The 18,268-nt window shown below is 43.0% G+C and overlaps 2 protein-coding genes across 4 annotated transcripts in view; one reads left to right on the plus strand and one right to left on the minus strand.

Moving 5' to 3' along the window:
- The window catches only part of SH3RF2 (SH3 domain containing ring finger 2), a 79,177-nt gene that overhangs the window by 34,191 nt on the left and 26,718 nt on the right, over positions 1 to 18,268 (plus strand). For 2 of the 3 annotated variants that reach the window (XM_073355725.1, XM_073355726.1), the window contains 3 exons: positions 1,409 to 1,678; positions 4,342 to 4,437; positions 7,776 to 8,102. In XM_073355725.1, coding sequence (XP_073211826.1) covers positions 1,409 to 1,678; positions 4,342 to 4,437; positions 7,776 to 8,102 — 693 coding nt within the window. The remainder of the gene's footprint in view (positions 1 to 1,408; positions 1,679 to 4,341; positions 4,438 to 7,775; positions 8,103 to 18,268) is intronic. The other variant, XM_073355728.1, reaches the window with a different exon arrangement.
- Positions 1 to 18,268, minus strand: part of LARS1 (leucyl-tRNA synthetase 1) — a 117,609-nt gene that overhangs the window by 2,157 nt on the left and 97,184 nt on the right. The gene's annotated exons all lie outside the window — the stretch shown is intronic.

Consider the following 18,268-nt stretch of genomic DNA (forward strand, 5'->3'; position numbering starts at 1 on the left):
ACAGCAATTAAATCAGGACCAACACCAACTAAATCCTGTACCTCTAAAGCATTTGGTTTCGGCCACCATTGCGAATTGGATACAAGACTGGACGGACTACTAGTCTGATACAGCATGGCAATTGCTGTATTCAATAGCAGCAAGATGCTGTATTACAATAGCACTGTTAAATAAATAATGTTTAGCAAGCCAAAACAAGGACATTCAATAAGGCTGCTGCTTCTAATGTCACTCTTCCCTCTGTGCTTAGAGATTGTAGAGGTCTTTTGGCAGTGCTCTTTATTTTATACAACTTTTTACAACACTCAGGCACCTGGAAAACTCACCTATTCAGAGAGCCTACACACTACTTAAGTCAACTGGCCCTCACACGGGGTTATTTGTGGGTAGAATACAAGCCTTAACCCTTACTGCACTTCCAACTTTTTAGTTCATTTTGCACTTCAACTAGAAGCATATGGTACAAACTACAGCAAATATAAGTGAAACCCAAATTCCACCAGTGTTATGTGGAGTGTAGTAGGACAGTACGCTATCTAATAAAGCTGCTCACCCAAGGTATTTCCACCAGCCTGGAACACAAGCCCCCCACCTCATTTTCTGAGCTGATGCAGAAGCTAGTTGCACCAAGAGCTGCACGCCTGGAACTGCTACACAGCAAGAAGCAGCCTTTGGCTTATCTGTACTCGTCTTCTTCCAGGAAAAAATTTGCAAGGTTGCTTTCAAACTGTAGCTCTCAGGCTCAGGGCAGTGAGGCCAGTGATGGCTCTGAATTTAATTCAACCATCCAAACAATCCATTGCACTGTGTATTAAATTGAATTTTTTGAGTGGATAAAATATGATTCAGGCCAGTAAAGTGGATATTTTAAGTGAACTCTAGTTTTACTTAGGAGACTGTTGCAGGGGACAATGTGGGAAGGTTCCCTCATCTCCTCTGATTTCAGTAAATTTCTCCCTCCAACCCAGATTGAACAGTTAAGAAGCAATAATTATTATTATTATTATTAATAAAGTGCCCCCTCCTAAAATGCTGAGAAGACAAAATATAATCTAAAGCCAGCAGTTACATCATAGTGCATAGGATACTGAATAAAAAACTAACTAATAAAAAGCTAAATGATGTGGGTTTATTAATATGAAAACATTATGAGAGGATCACAAACTCACAGGAGACAGTTAAGCCCCACAAGGACAGAGAAAGCAATTGCTCATTTCATCAAATTCCTAAATATTGAACTTGATGTGTTAGCTGCACTGGTGTCAAGAGTTCTCCTTTTGGGCTTGTCCTCACTAGACATCAGTTTAGGATGCAAATGCGAGGAGTCATGTTAGCTTAAACAATGATGACCAGAACTTTGTGTCAGTAGGTCATGAGTAAAAGCTAATGTTTGTTTCTTATCCTGCAGGTTCCCCGGGCCAGAGCCCTGTACAGCTACAGAGGACAAAACCCTGGTGAACTGAGGTTCAATAAAGGGGATATCATCATATTGCACCGACAGCTGGATGAAAAATGGTACTTGGGAGAGATCAATGGGGTCAGTGGGGTTTTCCCAAGCAGCACAGTGCAGGTTATCAAACAACTTCCACTACCACCACCCCTGTGCAAAGCACTTTACAACTTTGATCTGAGAGAGAGAGATAAAAAAGAAAATAAGGACTGCCTGACATTTCATAAGGTAAGGTTGCCTGTCTGCCAGTCAGGGGCTGGTATTTGAACAGCTGGGTAGTTTCTCAACCCTAGGTCCTGTTGTCAGCACCATAGAACCTTGCAGGTCTACAGCACCTTTCATCTAAAGATCTCAAAGCACTATACAAACAAGAATTAAACTTCCCAAAATCTCAATGGGATAAATATCATCCCCATTTTGCACATAGATAAACCAAGATGGAGAGGTTGAGGGTGGGGTTTTCAGAAGTCCTCAGTGTTAACCCAACTCTAACCTAGCATTGAAGTCAATGGTTGAAAGTCCCACCTAAGTGACGTCGCCAAGGACACACACTGATATTTAGAAAATGAGTGGAAATTTGACAGAGGTGAAAACAGAACCTGGAAGCCTGATGTTCAGTCCCTTGCTTTAACTTCTCCACAATGCTCCTTTAGTCAATTAGCTAATAACTGATTAGCTGCATTATTCCCTAAACTATGGGAGGGTTTGCCTTGAAAGATGCTTAGTTATATAATAAAAATGGCTTAATAGTCAGGGGACAGAGATCATCTATGCACCTTCAACATATTCAGCCATTCCTAGGAACATACATTAGTGAAGCAACACCTGCATGCTTCTACAGACATTTGCCATCTGTCCTGGTATTCTACTGAAATTATAGGACTTGCATTTATTATTTTTACAGTAGATACTTTTCAAGGTAAGTGTGCTTCACAGCAATGTCAACACTTCCTAGTATTTCAAAATTAAGTGAAGCATATTGAATCTAGCTGAGAAACCAACACCTAGGGGCTCTGATGTCCTAACAGAAAAGTCACCTGTTTTTCTTTTCATTCGGCAACTCAGCCCCTAGTGCTGTTGCTAATCAGCAAAAACAAGCAGTTCTCTAGAGGGGATTAAGGAGAAAGTTAAGAGGCTTGATAGATAGGGCTGGGTGAGGGGAAGGCTGGGGGAAAGAAAGTTCAAATATCCAAAACCAACTGTTATCTCAAACTGGGATGGGGCGGAACCAGAGGAGAAAGTAAGTTTCACTGAAGCATCTGCTGCTGCTCACTTTGCATTGTCACTTTAAAGTGTGGTTTCTAATATTGCTAACAATAACACAGGGGACATGGGGAGCCAACAATATTTTTTAACTGCAGATGCTTTCCTCTCTTTCATGCCGTCTGGTTTTGTTTTCTTTTTTGCTTTATTTGTCTTTGTTTCACTGCTTACTCATTCTATTTATTTGCTTTTGAAGACAGCCCTCATTTCCACGCCTACAGTTCAGTTAGCACACAGAGCGTTATCGTACATATAAAACAGGCAGATGCTTCTTCGAGGAGGGGACAACACACTCACTCACTCACATCCCCGTGTCTTGCAATGTTAGTCAGACAGTTCTCATTGTATGTTCTCACTTAAGGACCCCAGCTGCTGCAGTGATTTCCTTTAATATCACCCATCAGGCTGCACGAGGTCGCTGAAGCTCCCTCTGTGCACCCAACCACAGCAGGAGGATTCAAAGCTCAGCATACCCCACATAACCTCCTCTCTGCTGCTCTTTTCCCCTCTTGAGGTTATTTGCACCCCAGTGGGTGCTAGTAGTCAGCAGAACCCAGGCACTACCATTGTGACAAGACTCATATGGGTGATGCAAGAAAGGAGAGGTTCTGTGTACCCATACAGAGTGAACCACAATCTGGCCCTGGATGTTTATGCAGTGATCTGAGAGTCACAGTCCAGATGACAAGTGCTATGAAAGTGCAATGTATTATTATTAAAAAAAAATCTGGAAAGGGAGCCTGATTCTCCCCTCTCCTTCGTCTTGTGGAGTCATTTACACCTGTGCAAAAGGAAAGCAAAGTTCTACCAAACTGTAATGGAATCCTCATCTACCCACTTTGCATAGATGCAAGTGATGCAAGCCAGAGGGGAATTAGGCCAAGACCATTCTGCTCTCAATTGGAATTAGAGTAAAATGTGATTGATTCTCAAAAACTTCAAATTAATTCAAAGGGAAAAAAACCCTGCATTTTTGGACCTTTTCTCCCTGCAGGTATTTTCAGTTGATCAAATACAAATATATTAAAAATGAGTAACATTTCATTTCTGCTGGGTTGCACAGAAAATGGATCTTTCCAAAGGATTTTTAGCCACAAGTCGATAGAAAACTAGTTTTGCTGCAGAGTATTTGAAGTACTGCAGGTCCAATAATATTAGGGTATTTCAACTCTTGAAATATTCGTTTATATAGGAGTTTCTTGGCAGTACAGTTCCAATTGCCTGGAAACTTATAATGGTTTATATTTGGTACATATCTGAAATGCCATTTTCATTATTTTATTCGTGCATGATAATTAAAGAAGAATTTCCACATGAAGGAAGTATTTTAAAAAGTCATAAACTCTCTTGCTTTTCACACATTTTCCATTATTTTTTGTTAAATTCCGTTGTTTTAAGTTAAACGCACGCTGAGCATAGAGCTGAATACAGATGGACTTAAACATGTACTTAAGACTAAGCACGTGCCAAAGAGCTTTGCTGAAGACATGTGTTCTCTACAATGGACATACCTCAGAGGCTGCTTAATGATTTTGTTTTGCAGCAATTACGGGTCAAACCCATCTTTACATGTACTATCTGTCTATCCCAGACGGGAAGGTTGGTAACAATATACTTCTGCATTTCAGGGCGATATCATCACAGTGATTAGCAGAGTTGATGAGAACTGGGCAGAGGGAAAGTTAGGTGATAAAATAGGGATCTTCCCCATCTTGTTTGTGGAGGTAAGTGCAGCACATTCAAAAACACTTATTCAATACATTACCACAGGGAAGCAGTCAACATCTGTATTCACTCCCACCATACTGAATGATGCTCCTCATGTGATCCATGATCCTGGAGGGTATTCTCTGGTTTCTGTTACATCTCCTTTAAGTGAAGAATGGTGGTTGGAAGCTAAGGAGATACTCTCAAACACTGCCCTGTCAACGTATCTCACGTCCTAACTGGGCGGACCGCAATTACCAGTGAAGGGGTAATTCAGTCTTCATGGCCTATTCAGTCCTTGGCATTTTGCTGACACTATGAATAAGGGTGAGGGTCACAAGATGGGTTTTGTGATGTTAATAATTAGAAATAGTGCAAAATGTACATTGAAATTCTGTTTTAGTGGGGGGAGGGAGAACTCTTTCAACCAAACTGAACACTTTCATGGGGAAAAAAATTCATTTTTTGATCAAAAAATTTTAAAAGTGAAAATTCTCAAAATTATTCATCCAAGTTCCATTTTGTTTTGTGTTGTTTATTGGGGGGAGGGGCATTTTCTTTCACATTCACTGCCCCTCTCGTCATCATTTCCAGTGTGGAAAAATGAAAGAGGGTTGTTTTTCCCCATCAAAATGATATTTTTCAAATGTTTTTCAAAATTTTATTTCAAACATATTTTTGGCAAAAAAAAAATCCAAAAAATGTCATGGAAAATGTTCATTCCTTGCTAATTTTTTTGACAGACTAGACTTGTCTTTTTTGATCAGCTCTATTAATACATTTCCACTAGGAACTGTAATGAGATCAACCAACTGATTTTCCATAAAGCACAAAACATCTATCAGATAGTAACAGCCTTAAGTCACTACCAGCCTGCCCCAAATTCAAAGCAGAGATTTAGAGAGAGAGATTTATTGCATTATCAATCTCCTTGGCCATCTAGTCCTTCCCCAGCCGCAACATTTCTTGTTTAATACTGAATTGGTCATTAATGATCTCCCTAAAGTTTAGCTTGGGCTATAAACTGTAAATGGCACACCAAATATCTAGACACAAATGGAGATATTATTAAACTAAGTACAGAAAACATTTGTTACTTATTCCACAATTACTTTATAGACAGACACTAGTAAAAATATTACTTGAAGTTCGAACAGATCTTGTAAAATGTCTCTTCTTTTCATGAAATAATTTTGACTCAAGTAATTTTTTACTTAATCTGGCATTAGCTGGAATAAATTAATTATGGCCACTGGGAAATTAGAAATTAATTATGGGAAGGGAAAACCTGGGGCTAGTTTGAGAGATACAGGACTTCTTTTGGCTTTGGCTTTACAGACAATGATCAGATCCATGTTCCACTTTAACCAAATACCTAGTGTTAGGGGAATTCAGATAAATGGTTTTGGTTTTAGACTCATCTCTAATCACTTACAGAAATTACAATATTATATATAACACTTATTTCTGTAAGTACTTGGAGAGGAGTCTAATATATCACACACACACACTACCTGTTTTTAAACCTGGGATTGAGGAGGAGACAATACAAAAACAACCTTTGCTTTTACATGATGATACTGGTAAGGGCAATGACCTGTTCCACGCTAGGTGGATTATTTTTCATCCTAGGCATTAGGCATAATGTTTCGAGTGAGTGGGAGAGAATCTCAAAGATTTGCAAGTCTTTAATGTCAGCCGTAAATCAGGGTTAATTTCTTTGGGAGCCATTGTGGGAAGAAACATTGCCACCAAATGCCCTTTGCTATTAATATTGAGTTACTCAGCAGGTTCAAAGACATCCTGTTGAAATTCAGGCTATTACTACAGTTTGTGGTGGCAGAACTTACGTTGCTCAGGGGTGTGAATGAACCACCCCCTGAGTGACATAAATCACACCAACATAAGTGCCGGTGTGGACAGGGCGATGCTGGTGGGAGAGCTTTTCCCACCAACATCGCTTCTGCTGCTCCTTGAGGTGGTTTTATTAGGCCAGTGAGAGGGCTCTTTCCCGTCGGCACACAGCGTCTTCGCTGGGGCAACGGCCCCGCTGCAGCACCGTACATGTGGACATGCCCTTAGTCTCTATGCAAACTGAGGGTCTGACTCTGCTCCCCTTAAAATCAATGGTAAAAATCCCACATCTTTCAGTGGGAGCAGGATCAAGCTGTGAATGTTTTGGTCTAAACCAGGGGTGGGCAAACTTTTTGGCCCGAGAGCCACATCTGGGTGGAGAAATTGCATGCAGGGCTGGGGCAAGGAGTTGAGGTGTGAGAGTGGGTGCAGTGTGCAGGAAGGGGCTCAGGGCAAGGAGTCGGGGCAGAGGAGGGGTGCAGGGTGTATGAGGGGGCTCAGGGAAGGGGATTAGGGTGCAGGAGGGGGTGCAGAATGCGGGAGGAGGCTCAGGGCAGGGGTGCAGGGAGGAGTGCGGGAGGGGGCTCGGGGCAGGGAGTTGGGGTGCAGGAGGGGTTCTGGGTGCAGCAGGGGGCTCAGGACAGGGGGTTGGGTTGCAGGAGGGGTGTGGCAGGGGGTTGGGGTGCAGGCAGGGTGCTCAGGGCAGGGAGTTGGGGGACAGGGGACAGGGGACAGGAGGGGTTCGGGGTGCAGGCTCTGACCCAGCACCACTTACCTGGAGTGGCTCCAGGGTGGCAACAGCGCGCACCAGGACCAGGGCAAGCTCCCTGCCAAAGCCCTGAGGGGCCGGATCCAGCCCACGGGCCATAGTTTGCCCACCCCTACTCTAAATTGATCTAACTGAATGGAGGCAACACAGCTTATAAAGCTAACATCAGTATGGACTTCTCCATATGAACGCCTTCATGTCAGTTGGAGAGACTTGACCCCCTGCTGTGAAATGCACCCAATCTTGCCAACACAAAGCAATTAAGAAAGATGTGCCTATTTGTCCATTGTAATTTGGCGTTCCATTTATCATACTGTATACTGGAGCTGAGTGGAAGAAACTAGCTGAGATGCATGCTTCTTCATCTCTGTGAGTCTCCAGTTTTGACAGGAAAGGAAGCCAAACCTTTCTGTGAGACTTCAACTGGAGAGAGAACCAGACATACAAGCTTAATCAGATGGTGTCTCAGTGACAGACTTCTTCCAATCCATTTTAATTTGGTGGTCAGCTTTGTGTTAGTAATTATGCCTCTGGGATTTGTCACTGAAAATATAACAAAGCTGAGCCACTCAATTGCAAAGATTAACCATAATGCCATCTGAAGCCCAAACTCAGCTAGGCTCCTTGTTAGGATGAGATATAAAATGTGGGTCTATGCTCACTGGGTTTGGGGTCTATGCAAAGCTTAACTTCTGAGATGGTGCCATAAAACTTCTCTTCTTTCTGTCCCAGCCAAACATGACTGCAAGACAACTCCTACAGACAAAGAAAAGCCACCGATGCCCCTCATTTAAATATTCATCACCTTTAAGGACAGCCTCTCCCAGAGCGAAAGGCACAGAGTCACCAACCTTCCGCAAGGTGTCAGAATCTAGAAGGAAGAGCCTGAGACCATTCTCTATCACGAGTGCCTTGAATTCACTCAACAGGATGGTCCACTCACCCACAGAGCGGCAAACACTGGAAATCAGCTCACCAGTACTCATCAGCTCCAGTAATCCTACTGTGGCAACCCAGAGCAGCGAGAAAGTGGAATTCCCATATGGCCCCCCCGTCCAGGTAAATGAAAACCATTCATGTTGCTGATTGTTGAGCACACACATTGTTGGCTCTGCAAACAATAGGCTGAAAAGTAACTTCTAGGTGGAAACATTTTTCACTGTGCAGATAGCAACCTGAAAGGCCAAAGCTCAAATTAGCATTAAACAGCTCTTTTAGGTTTTTAAACATTTATATCTACAATGGTTTAAACTCTTTTCCACGGCTTAGTGCAGCTTTCTGTAAATACGACAGGAAGATGATAAAGGTAAAAGACTCCTTTTAAGGATTGCATGTTAAAAAAACGGGAGAGAAGGGAGATGGAATGCCAGTGCTAGAGACGCCTACAAGCCATTGTGTCATCCATGAAGTCAGGGACTTCTTCCCCCCTTTGGAAATGGAAAGCTCTGCCTCTTGAGTCACAGGTGCCAATGTGACTCATAAAAGGGGAGATTAAATGATCAGAATGATGACATTGTTTTGGTAAGCTGCGGGGGTTGGAGACTGAGAAGAAAGAGGGTTTTCTTAAAAAATAAAAGACTTTCCAGTTTGGAAAGTCTGGCCTGGGATGTGCATTCCTTGGCCAATTAACTGAGCCTCAGTTTATTTGCAGAGAAATGTGCACCACATAAACTATGCATGTGTGGGCATGCGCACACACACACAATTATGGGTTTCCTTTATGTGAAGGAATAGTCCAAACAGACAGAAACAAACAATATCAACAAAATAGAAGGTAAAATTAAAAACACGGATGGGCCAAGTTCAAAGGTGCCACCTCACTGATGCTTCTAGTCCCCCACACAGCCTCAGGTTGTAAATACTGGTACATGTTTGCCTAAGTGTTGCTGATGCCCCATTTAAGACCCTGTTTCCTGCACTCACTGTGCTGCCTGGACTCCTAGGGTGATATTCTGGCTCCATTGACGTCACTGGAAGTTTTGCCATTGACTTCAATGGGGCCAGGATTTTTCCCCTAATGACTTCAGTGTGAGGTTAGCCCCTGTGAGGAAGGACCTGCAAAGTCAGATCGCAAGTTATCATGTTTAACGAGGAGTTGATGGATGGTTCTAGACTATTCTCAGTGGCAGCGGATGACAGGACAAGGAGTAATGGTCTCAAGTTGCAGTGGGGGAGATTTAGGTTGGATATTAGGAAAAACTTTTTCACTAGGAGGGTGGTGAAACACTGGAATGCGTTACCTAGGGAGGTGGTGGAATCTCCTTCCTTAGAAGTTTTTAAGGTCAGGCTTGACAAAGCTGTGGCTGGGATGATTTAATTGGGGATCGGTCCTGCTTTGAGCAGGGGGTTGGACTAGATGACCTCCTGAGGTACCTTCCAACCCTGATAGTCTATGATTCTATGAAGTCCAGTTAGGTTAATGAAAAAGCAGCAATTCCTTAGGGATCTTTTTGATGGCAGTTGTTTTAATGGGCTTCTCTCCTGTCTCTTTGCTTGAATGTCAAATGTATGTAAACCTGTGGGGATGTATTTATTTATTTAAATATCTCTGTCACCTTTCCAGAGTTCTAGGAACCTCCTGGCATCTAGGGCTATTTCTACACAGGAGTAAAAAACCCATGGCTGGCCTCAGTTAGCTGACTTGGGGTCATAAGGCTCAGGCTCCAGGGCTGAAAAAGCGCTATGTAGACACTCAGGCAGCAGCCCAAGCTTTGAGACCTTGTGAGGGGGGAGGGTCCCAGAGCTCAGATTCCAGTCCAAGCCGGAGAACACCTACACAACGATTTTTAGCCCTGCAGCCCAAGCCCCACAAGCCCAAGTGAGCTGACCCAGGCCAGCCGTGGCCATGTACACATATTCTAAAGCACTCCATTAAAAATCCAAAATGTGCAATACAATATTTTAATGCAATAGTTTCTCCTGAAGGCAAATTTTCCACTTACTAAGCTTGTCCACAAAAACTAAAAGACATGCTACTCGGTCATGTTGCAACACCCTGCCCTCCCCCTACGGACTCAACCCCAAAATGCTAGCAAGGAAAGATGGGTGTTACAGCATGCCTGCCTGCCTTGAAAAGTTACCAAATCAATTTTATCTGGTAGATTGCAGAAGCTGTACTGACTACTTCCACTACGGAAGTCATAGACTGTGAGACTGACCTCGTGCAGCAATTTTCAGCCATAAAAATCCATTAAAGGTTCTGTAGTGTGCTTTGACAAATTCCCCTTTGACAGATTCCTGTTTGAATCACGAGTTTGAAACAGGTTACATGAGAACGCACAATGGACCTTTTATGTGTAATAGCAGTGTCTAGATAGCCAGTTAGTGCACCACAGGCTAGTGTGCATTGTAGATTCACACCCTGGTTTGCCACACACTGACTTGCTGCGTAGACAAGCCCTAAGATACCCTGTTTCAGTACATAAGCTGGAGAAAGCAAGAAATCCTGTAACTTACCAGCTAAAAAGAGTGGAAACTATTACTTGAAAGCCAACATAGTGTTAATGGAAACCTGTCATTGTCGAGGGCCAAATACTGCAACAGTGAATTAAAAGGGAGTTTTGACACTGACTTCAGTAGGCAGGGATCAGGCCACAGATGAGCTCTGCTCTAATGATACAGTAAAAAGCATCTTCTAGACAGTTAAGAGAGGTGATACTAGAGTAATGAACGCAGACTTTGCTCGCAATCAACGTGATGCCCTCTGAAAGATGATCTTAGCCTATCAACCTAAATACAACTTAGTGAGGCTTGTCTTGTCTCTTGGTTACACATGGTGCCACCTGCTTTCTGCCTCACACACATGTAACTCACTCGCCTCCATTCCATGACTGTTATGAAGCCAGCGAGAAATCACAAAGAAATCCAATCATCCAGACCAGAACCCTTTTTCCTTTGGAAAGGAGTCCTGGTCTTTGTCCTTCCACTACGTCACTCTGCTGCCTGCATCCCTTTAAGTCCAAAAGAGGAATTGCAATAAATTCTCATGGCAGCCTAGGAGTCCTTGCCTCCTTCCAAACCTTACCCCAAGATTGTCCCAACACAGACTGAATTTGGGACTGTAATGGTGTAACAGTGTTATTAAAATAGACCTTTCAATATAAGATCTCTCCTTTTCAGGGAAGCGAAAGACCCCAAGATCCCCAGTCTCTGAGCAGAGGTCTCCACCCTGCTTGTTAACTGATCATCTGAAAAGAAAAAGGGGTTGTTAAGATTTATTTGGCACCTTAAGGAAGCTCCAAGGGTTTTATGAGCAATAAGCCAGTTCTTGGTAGTGCAGTCGCTATGCAAGAAAACCCAGCAGGCATTTTGTGCTCAGCAATACCTTGCACAGCACGTTGGATGCTTGATCCTGTTTTACTGTGAGTGAAAGTGAAGCTTTACGATAGGGTCATCATTCAACTGAAATCGTATCATGGCTTATTCACCCAATGTCATTTCACTGAAAAATGTCTTTCTGTGAACTACTGTCAACAGCAAAAGCCATAGTGCAACCATGTTATCTTGTTGCCTTATAATGGCTCTTAATTGGTTTATTTTTCCTAAGCCAGCCTTTATTCCTGGTAGGTTTGTTTATTTGGCTACTGTTTGTTTTGGAAAGGGGATGCAGATGGCATCATGTGTAATTTCATTTCAAGCCTAAACTTGTGGATGGCCAGTTTATATCCATTTGTTCTTATGTCAACATGGGCTCTTAACTCCTCTCCCTCCCTGCTATTTATCCCTCTGACGTATTTATAGAGATCAATCATATCTTCCATCAGTCTTCATTTCGTTAGGCTAAACAGCCAAGCTCCTTAAGTTTCCTCTCATAAGGTAGGTTCTCTATTCCTCTGATCATCCTAGTAGCCCTTCCTTGCACCTGTTCCAGTTTGAATTCATCTTTCTTCAACACAGGAGACCAGAACTGCACACAGTATTCCAGATGAGGTCTCACCAGTGCCTTGTATAATGGCTTCCCTATCTCTACTGGAAATAACTTGCCTAATGCATCTTCGGATTTCATTAGCTTTTTTCACCGCTGCATCACATTGGCCGCTTATAGTCAGCCTGTGATCCACCGATACACCCAGGTCTTTCTTCTGCTCTGTTGTTTCCAACTGATATGTCCCCGGCTTATAGCAAAAATTCTTGTTGTTAGTCCCAAACTGCATGGCCTTGCACTTTGCACTATTAAATTTCATCCCATTTCTATTACTCCAGTTTTCAAGATCCTCTAGATCTTCTTGTATGATTGTCCGGTCCTCCTCCATATTGGCAATACCTTCCAACTTTGTGTTATCTGCAAATTTTATTAGCATATTTCCACTTTTTGTGCCAAGGTCATGAATGATAAGAGCCAAAGTTATAGATAAAATTTGATGCTAGATCATCATGTTGGGTAAACTCTTTTGAAAATCTGTCCTTGACTCAGGTGCTGAAAACTTTTGAAAATCTGGTCATCAGTGCATCCCCTAAAATGTGATTGTATCCTGACAACTGTCTTTATACAAATGGCATTGTGTGGTGGAGAGAGGGTGTTCTGTGTTCAGATTTAATTACTCCAGATCAAACGTGCTCTGTTTGCAAGTAAAGACATATGGGGGTGGGAGTTCTCCTGCAAACTCAACCTGGTATCTGAGAGTCATGCGTGGTTCTTTCCTTCTTGCACATCATCATTGGTAAAAAAAAAAAAGTTCTCCCAGCCAATTAATCTATGCAGCTCTGTCGCCTGCATTAGGTTTGCAGAGGTGGAATTGACTGGAACTCAATAAGTCATTCTGTTGATGATGCACCAAAAGGAACCAAACCCACAGTTCACTCCCTCTTGGTGTGCTGGGCCCACAGGCCTAAGAAGTGTAAAAGCATATTTCTATCACTAAAGTCAGCAGATAATGCTCTGAATACACAGAGGGAGCAGATTGGTTGATTTAGAAGGAGCCAGTGTCTACGTCCTCACTATTCAGAGCAGAATTGGACTTTAAACTTTCCTCTATACTTCACCTGACTCAGTAAGTATTCAACGTTGAACCAAGGGGTTGAAGTCCAGAAGGAGCTTTGCCTCTGAAAATCCCTTACCCCAAAATATCACTGTGGAAGGCTACAGAGTAATCAAAGGGCTGAAAATGCCAGTGATCCTGGATAACCGATTCCTATAGAACAATTTCTGTGAGACACTGACCTAGAAAGAAAATACTAGGTACTCTGAATCAAACTCGAGCTGGGGCAGCAAAGACTGGTGACAATACAACCAAGTGGAATCTAAGGAACGACCCCAAATGTGAATGTGGAGAGCGTAGGCAAGCACTTGAATACTGCCTGATGCAATGGTCCCTGTATTCCCAGGGCACGCTTTGAGATAAGTGACATCATCAGGCCATGGCTGCAGCTTTAGAGTGACAGATATGATGATGACCTGCCTCTATAACAAGAAGCACATGTTTACTACAATTAGGTCTAGTATTTTACCCAACTGTGTCATCCACTTTAAGTATAATTGGCTGCATTCTAATAGTATTAAAACAAAAAAAAAAACCAACAATAGTTTGTATGTTGCAGTGTCATCTCTGTGCATGTTGCTGTGAAATTAAATCATAAGTACCTCCAGCAAATGCACACACACTATACAGCAACACTGGAGCTCAGATAAGTGCTGGCCTTCAGCAGGGCAAGGAGCCTAGGTACTTCCCCTAAGGATAAGTCCAACTAAATTAAAACAGGTCCCACCTCCTTGTAATGCTCCTTTGTTACACCTTACTGGAAATTCCAGTAGATTTCTTCAGAATCCTTCACCTGTTCTCTCTTGGCAGCCCCAGGCGGCCTAGTGGCCCAGGAGGTTTTGCTTTGTTCTATTGCCTACTTGGCCAATTAGAACCAGCTGAAATTTCCACATGCCAAGACATGATACAAAATAGGCCCCAACACCAAAGTCAAAATCTGAGACTGGATGCAAAACTTTGCACAAATTTGAGGCTGTTCAAATCCATCTTTATGTTGTAACTGACAGGTGACAGTGGAGGTGCTAAACCCTGAAATTTATTCACTAGAGATGGGCCCAAACTCTTGCTCAGTATCCCCTTCTTCCCCTAAAACTTTAGGGAAGCTTGAATCACTCTCTGAAATGGAAGCATTAAGGAGGTGCATTCCTTGAAGCATTCCTGGGTTTAGGTGTGGGTTTTATTTGCTTTCTTAACTCAGTAGGGAGCCTGTCAGTTTCCCCAGTGCATGCTTTGAGACTGGTGATACCTCTGCCTTGGATGGTTGCGTGCAGGAAACTGGAGGGTTACACTGGCTTGTTCTGTTTGACTGCAAGTCTGGGAATCTACCGTCAAGACTTTCATTTGCAGCTTCAGAAGGTTTCTTTGCAAGCAGGTTAGTTTTCCCTTTCACCAACTCTTTCTTTATACAATCTAAACTGAAGCTTTGTCTCCAATGCAAAAATAGGTCTGTTTTTACATCAAGATAGGTAACTTGAGACAGCTATTTCACTGGGAAAAAATACACCTAGTTTTGCAGTGAAGATATAGCATTGGACTAGATGATCTCCTGAGGTCCATTCCAACCCTGATATTCTATGATATATGTTTCTATGATAACCTTTTGCTTTGTTTGGAACAAAAAAGATTATTGGGGCTATGGTCTTATTGTATATACTATATAAAATAGATGAGAAAATATTAGGGGAGCCATGTAAGCTCCTAAATGGGGGACAGACTGCATATGTAGTACAGATAAACTAGATGGAGAAGGGTCAGAAGATTGAACAACATTCACCTCTCCCTCTTTCACCCCCTAGTGGAAGTTTCTAGCTGTCCTCCTAAGATGAGTGCAGGAAACACGCTTTTCTGCTATAAGGGAGGAAGGATGGGTTTATTTAGATGGAGCAAAAATTCATCAGAGATTAAAGACAATGGGTGAAAGCATTAGGACCACCAGGCATACTGGCAAATAGTCTGAGTTGCCTGCACGAGAGCTATGCATCATGACAGACATACTCCCTTGCTGGGAGCGAGGGAAAGTCCGCACTCTGGTATCTGAGGCGTCCATTTGAAATACAAAGAGTTCGGGAGCACTCAGTGCCATGGGGCACCACACCTCAAAACTGTCATTATGCCTCATTTGGCCTCAGTCAAAAGGCCACTAGATTTAGTACCAGTGCCTCCTCACAGGCCACTTAGAACTTCAGTCACTGATCTCAGTCCTTCCCCTCCAATTCCCCAAGAAAATAAAAGAAGCTACAGGGATCTCTTGTTAAACTACTACACTCATTTCCAGATCCAAACCAAGCCCATCCTGGCAAGTCAGGTGGCAGCAAGGTCAGGGAGCACTTAGCTCGAGGCCACTGCTACCCTTCACCACTAGTCAAGTGGGTCAATGAAAGTGGAGGAGCTCAAGAAACGTGATGGCCAGCATCAAATTTTATATCTTATGTTGTACAAACATCTAGGACTTGAGTTTTAGTTACACTCAGGCCACTTTATGCTGTAAATTGGCAGAAATGGCCCCCTGCAAGTATCCCCTTACTAAGAAGGCTTCCTGGGCCAGTGTGGAGCTGGCGTAAGGGCTTCACATCAGCACCCAGTGTAGACAGCATATTGAGGACAGATGGCAGGAGTTGAAGAGAGGGGGGTGGGCCACGGGCCAGGAGAGGACACAGTCAGGACCAGCTCTAGGCACCAGTAAAGCAAGCACGTGCTTGGGGTGGCACAATTCCAGGGGCAGCATTCCAGCGATCCTTTTTTTTTTTTTTTTTTTTCTGCTTGGGCAGTTGCACTCTCAGAGCTTGGGGAAGCAAAACACCTAGAGCCAGCCATGGACACAGTTATTCCCTGCTTTCAAAGGTGCACAGGGGGGATCCATGGGTAGCAGAGCACAAATGATTACAGCAGCCCTGAGGTTGCTCTTGACCTACAGTTGGTTGGAAACTTTTTGATTAAACTTTTTTCATCAAAAGATGCCATTTTGTCAAAACTGAAGTACTTTGTGAAACCATATTAATTTAGACAGAGGTTTCTATGGGACGGTTTCTCAGATGCAGGGCGGACTTGAGAGAAAGAGAGAGAGAAAAAGATCAAAAACCTGACCTTTTCAGTCCAAAAATGGATGTTTTGACACAATTTTCTTTTCATTCCAATGCAGAACTAAAACAAAATTTCCAAACCTCAAAAATTGTCACAAAACAGAATTGTCATTAGAGATGGCTGGACATTTGTACCAGAGGCTGGACAGTTCCCAGGGCAAGAAAAGATTGTTTAAAGCTAGCTGTTTCCTTCTCCACTTCCACGCATGCCCAAATGTCAGAACAGAGGAAATGAAAATCAGGGCTAATATGCGGCAGGGAATGAGATTGGTAACGCAAAAAGCAGTACTTTCTTTTAAATCAGTATTCCACAAATGCCCCGGGCATGGTACTAAGGGGAGGGGGCACTACTGCTGGAATTTTTAGCTTTGGGATGAGATAGGAAATTAAAGCTCTGACCATTTTCATCATTAAAGATCCTGTGGCCCTTTTCTCCAAAGTAGGAGGATGAGTCCAGGTGGCAAATTCCAGCTTAAATGCTTTCTGCTGACCTAAACTTCCCCATGTTAGCAGAATTGCAGAAGCTATTCTTCACTCCCCGTCCTGAGAAAAGCGATGCCACATGAATGGTGCAATATGGCTTCTGTATTTCAGCTTGCAAGTGGCTGCATTTTAGAGGTGGATGAACTGATTCTTGTATTAGTTTCATCCCAGAGCAAATGTTTATGACCAAGTTATAAAGCTGCAAAAGGAGGCTATAATTAAAACTCTTTAATGAAGGCTGCCTATCACCTCGCTCAACTACTTGTGTCCTGTCTTTGAAGACGTGCCAGTACACTGTCTGCTGTATGCCAGCTTGAGTGCCAGCCACCAGGAGTACAAGAGCTCTGTCTCTGAGGCATGTTGTGTTGTATATGTAAAGAGGGCGAGTGGAAAAACAAAGCTGAACTTCATAGGTAGAAATTAGGAGAGTGGAAATCACCTGTATAAAAGCCTGTGGTTTGCTGCTGTACTGCTGTTACATACAAGGACTGGATCACAGAAAGCTGCCTGGGTGCCACCTTATAAGAATCCCAAGATACACAGAGGAGTGTCTTAAATAAATGAAAAGGAGGACTTGTGGCACCTTAGAGACTAACCAATTTATTTGAGCATAAGCTTTCGTGAGCTACAGCTCACTTCATCGGATGCTCAGATAAATTGGTTAGTCTCTAAGGTGCCACAAGTACTCCTTTTCTTTTTGCGAATACAGACTAACACGGCTGTTACTCTGAAACCTTAAATAAATGAGACCGTCATGCACCAGGGCTCAACAGCACAACCTGTTTGTTATTCTTTCTGAAGTGAATTTTTGTCCCTGTGAAAGACAGTGAGTGGATTGACAGCCCAGGAGACTGCAGCCCCCCAAGTGCACAGAGCAGGTCCACGGCCAGGTGGAGCAATGCTAGCTTCTCCCACACCACCCTATGCAATGGACCTCAGCCTCCCCATCTGTACAAGAGAGATAATAAAATCTCCCTGCCTCTCAGGGTGATGAGAGACTTCATTAATCTCTCTGTGTCTATAAAGCACTTGGAGAGCCTCCAAAGCAAGGTGTTAGAGAGGTGCAAAGGGACCACCTTTGAAGGATAAAGATTTCATTCTCCTTGTCTCATTTAATCCTTTGTCTCTCTGCTGAAGCTGCAAACAAGCCTAGCAACTGCAGCTGGTCAAAAAATTTCTGCTGAAATAGTTTTTCTCCTCCCCCCAAAATTTTGATTTTCAGCTAAACAAAATTTTTCACAGAAAGTGTCTGCTTTCTGAGGAAAATTTCAACTTTTTTCATTCAATCAAATGCCCAAAGATCTACAGTTTTCCATTTGTGCCAGGAAAACAAAATATTTCAGTTAAGACATGCCACTGTGGTGCTGATGAGAGTTGTAGTTTGGTTGCCTTATGTCTCCATTCTCCCCTATGGGCTGGACTCCATAGCCCCACTACATCTCCCAGGCTGCACCATAGCCAGGGACTCCCGTGATCCATCAGCTCCCCTCACCAAGAAAGGAGACAATGGTGTACAGTGAGTGATGCTGTTTGTCTTCACTCTATAGAGGAGAATGGGAGCACCAGGTCCCTGACCTACAAATTCCTATGGGAGACACTGCGGCAACATTTCTAAATTAAATTATTTTGTTTTTTTATTTTTTGCCAAAAAGTCAGAGGATAGGGAAAAAAACACATTTCCCAA

This window comes from Lepidochelys kempii, chromosome 8 (assembly GCF_965140285.1).
Source record: "Lepidochelys kempii isolate rLepKem1 chromosome 8, rLepKem1.hap1, whole genome shotgun sequence".
NCBI lineage: Eukaryota > Metazoa > Chordata > Testudines > Cheloniidae > Lepidochelys > Lepidochelys kempii.